The sequence below is a fragment of the Gloeophyllum trabeum genome (genome assembly GCF_000344685.1).
Source record: "Gloeophyllum trabeum ATCC 11539 unplaced genomic scaffold GLOTRscaffold_00372, whole genome shotgun sequence".
Classification (NCBI taxonomy): Eukaryota; Fungi; Basidiomycota; class Agaricomycetes; order Gloeophyllales; family Gloeophyllaceae; genus Gloeophyllum; species Gloeophyllum trabeum.
Window position 1 is genome coordinate 1 of NW_006920780.1, and position 2,242 is coordinate 2,242.

Genomic DNA, 2,242 nt, shown 5'->3' on the forward strand with positions numbered 1-2,242 from the left:
AAAGCGGAAGGCGGCGGAGGGAGATCGTCCTCCGCTGGCAAACAAGAAGCGCCGGACAGATTCTGCCCAGGACATGCAGCAGGTTACACCTCCATTGGGTGCCGCGGAGTCTGTTTCTGGCATGGATGTTGGGACTATTGTTGCCGATGATGCAGTCGCAGCAGCGAAGGCTTTGGCTGACGAGCGGCGTGCAGTCTACAATCGAGGCCGCGAACCTGACGATAAGTCCAAAGCACGGAAACCGCAACGCCAACTACCTCCGGCTATAGACGATTTGATCAACGCTGGCAGTCGTGGGTTCAATTGTCGCAGGAAACCAATCACATTATCGTTCTCGAATGATGAAAGAGGTGAGCTTCTCACTGTTCCTCATCTCCCAAAATTCTCACGCCAAATCAGTCTGGGATCACATGGACTGCGATGACAGAAGCAGCGCTGGATGCGCACGGTGTGCGCCTAAGCCGAACGACGTGTGCTGCGATCTGTGCAGCCCCGATACTGTGTCAAAGTTTTCGTCAGAACACCCCCCCGCAAAGAAAGCAATGAAGAAGGCTTCTATCAAGCCATATGAGCCTACCGTGGAGACGAGGGACTTGTGGCAAGTCCTGCTGGCATGGAGAAACGAAGCCGCACACAAGGCCCTATCAGCGTCCGTGCTTAACAAGTTCGGCAGCGAGTTCTTCATTGCCGTGAAGACGCTCAAGCGTATCGTCGACTGCGCACAAGCTGGGAAACTCAACAACCTTGAAACCTTGAGACTGGAGACGTCTTGGCGCAAGGTGTGGGTTGATGAGTATGGCCCGTCACTCCTGGAGAAGGTACATAATTGCTTCCCAATTAACATTGCTCCGAAACTGGCATCCGAACCGGGTTCCTCGCGCGCACTCGAAGCAGCCGCGACAAATATTCCCGCAGCAAATGCCGCGGGAACGTCTTCGACGACAGCGGCGGCACCGGGTGGTCCCAGCAGTATAGTACGAAAGCGGAAGCCGCCTACCTGTAGTCGATGCAAACAGCCAGGTCATAACAGTGAGTTGATGGCCGTGATTCCCATAGAAGAGAGGGGGCTAATGGTATACTTGACAGAAAGTAACTCCAGTTGCCCTCTGTTCAACAGGACGGATGACAGAGGTGCGGTGAATGGTAGCGAGAATATACCTCCCGCAGCCACTTCGGCAATTTTACATGCTGTCCCCGTCCCTCCTAGACCTGCCCCCCGCCCGGCATATGGTCAATTCATCATGGTCAACCCTGGACCAGCGACCAATGCTCCTGGTATTGAGCCCCTTTAAACATCCAGATCCCCATCATCTCCGTCCGCCTCGATCTCCTGGTCAGTTGTAGCATCGGCCTCATTCTCCAGCCTATCATGCTTCGATGTAGTGAATGTCATAGCCATCCCCTCAGTATAGGCATCTGGTATGACGTATTGGGCTTTGCGGCCGGGTGTATAGAGGTGCGTCGCGTGTTTTTGGATATAGTCTGCTAACTTATTGAACGTCTTCAGCATTTTCGGGGGAGAATGCTTGAACGTTCGATGATCCAAAGCCAGCATCTTTTCAAAATTGACACGGACATTCTTCAGGACATCGATCAGTGAAGACTGGTTCAGAATATGTTGCATAGTCCGATTTGAGAATTTTCCACCATATATTCGCTGTGGATGGGTAAAGAAATGATTCCGACAGTAGATACAGAGCTCTGTATCTCGTACCTTGATATATAGGTTGTTAAGCTCTACCCACCAGTCGATTGCGCGGAAACAGTTCGGTTTTCCGGTGGGATTGCATAATATATTCATTCGGATTACTCGTCTGTTTGGTAGAGGTGAGTAGTGCAAATGATATGCCCCGTTTTACATCTGACGCACCGTAATTTCCCAGGATAAACAAAGTATAGATTGTGCAAGAACCGCAGCATCTGGGTCGCATACTTATGCTTTCCACAGCCGCGAAATATGAATGCCCATGGCAGGAAGCAGTCTTCGACGCGCCCAATGTCCCCCGCATTCATTGCAATCGTGAGCTCTTCATATAGCAAGAAATACTGCTGCTTGAGTTGCTGATTTTCGAACACTTCATCCCGCAATGCCGACGTATTCTCGCGCTGTACAGCAAAGCTTTCGCGAGCCACGTAGTCTCTCGCCAAGACCGCTGCAAGATCGCGAATCTCCTGCCATTGAGGAAGGCGGTCTGCCCAGGTCTCGAGGCTTGATACCTTATTCCTTTTGCTCACCTCGGTA

At 51.7% G+C, this 2,242-nt stretch overlaps 3 protein-coding genes across 3 annotated transcripts; 1 reads left to right on the plus strand and 2 right to left on the minus strand.

Annotated features, from left to right (window-relative positions):
• Positions 1-73: 73 nt before the first annotated feature.
• On the plus strand, positions 74-1,071 carry GLOTRDRAFT_134655 (uncharacterized protein; the record flags this gene model as incomplete). Its single annotated transcript, XM_007873600.1, has 3 exons — positions 74-350; positions 400-974; positions 1,057-1,071. The coding sequence occupies 3 exons, from the start codon at positions 74-76 to the stop codon at positions 1,069-1,071; spliced, it is 867 nt and encodes a 288-aa protein (XP_007871791.1).
• A 217-nt stretch (positions 1,072-1,288) lies between these two features.
• Positions 1,289-1,624, minus strand: GLOTRDRAFT_134656 (uncharacterized protein; the record flags this gene model as incomplete). The annotated part of the gene is made up of 1 exon (XM_007873601.1): positions 1,289-1,624. One exon carries the CDS (start codon positions 1,622-1,624, stop codon positions 1,289-1,291), a length of 336 nt encoding a protein of 111 aa, XP_007871792.1.
• Positions 1,625-1,884: 260 nt separating this feature from the next.
• Positions 1,885-2,082, minus strand: GLOTRDRAFT_14951 (uncharacterized protein; the record flags this gene model as incomplete). Its single annotated transcript, XM_007873602.1, has 1 exon — positions 1,885-2,082. A coding segment is annotated over one exon (198 nt), but the record flags the coding sequence as incomplete, so codon positions are not given.
• Positions 2,083-2,242: the final 160 nt, after the last annotated feature.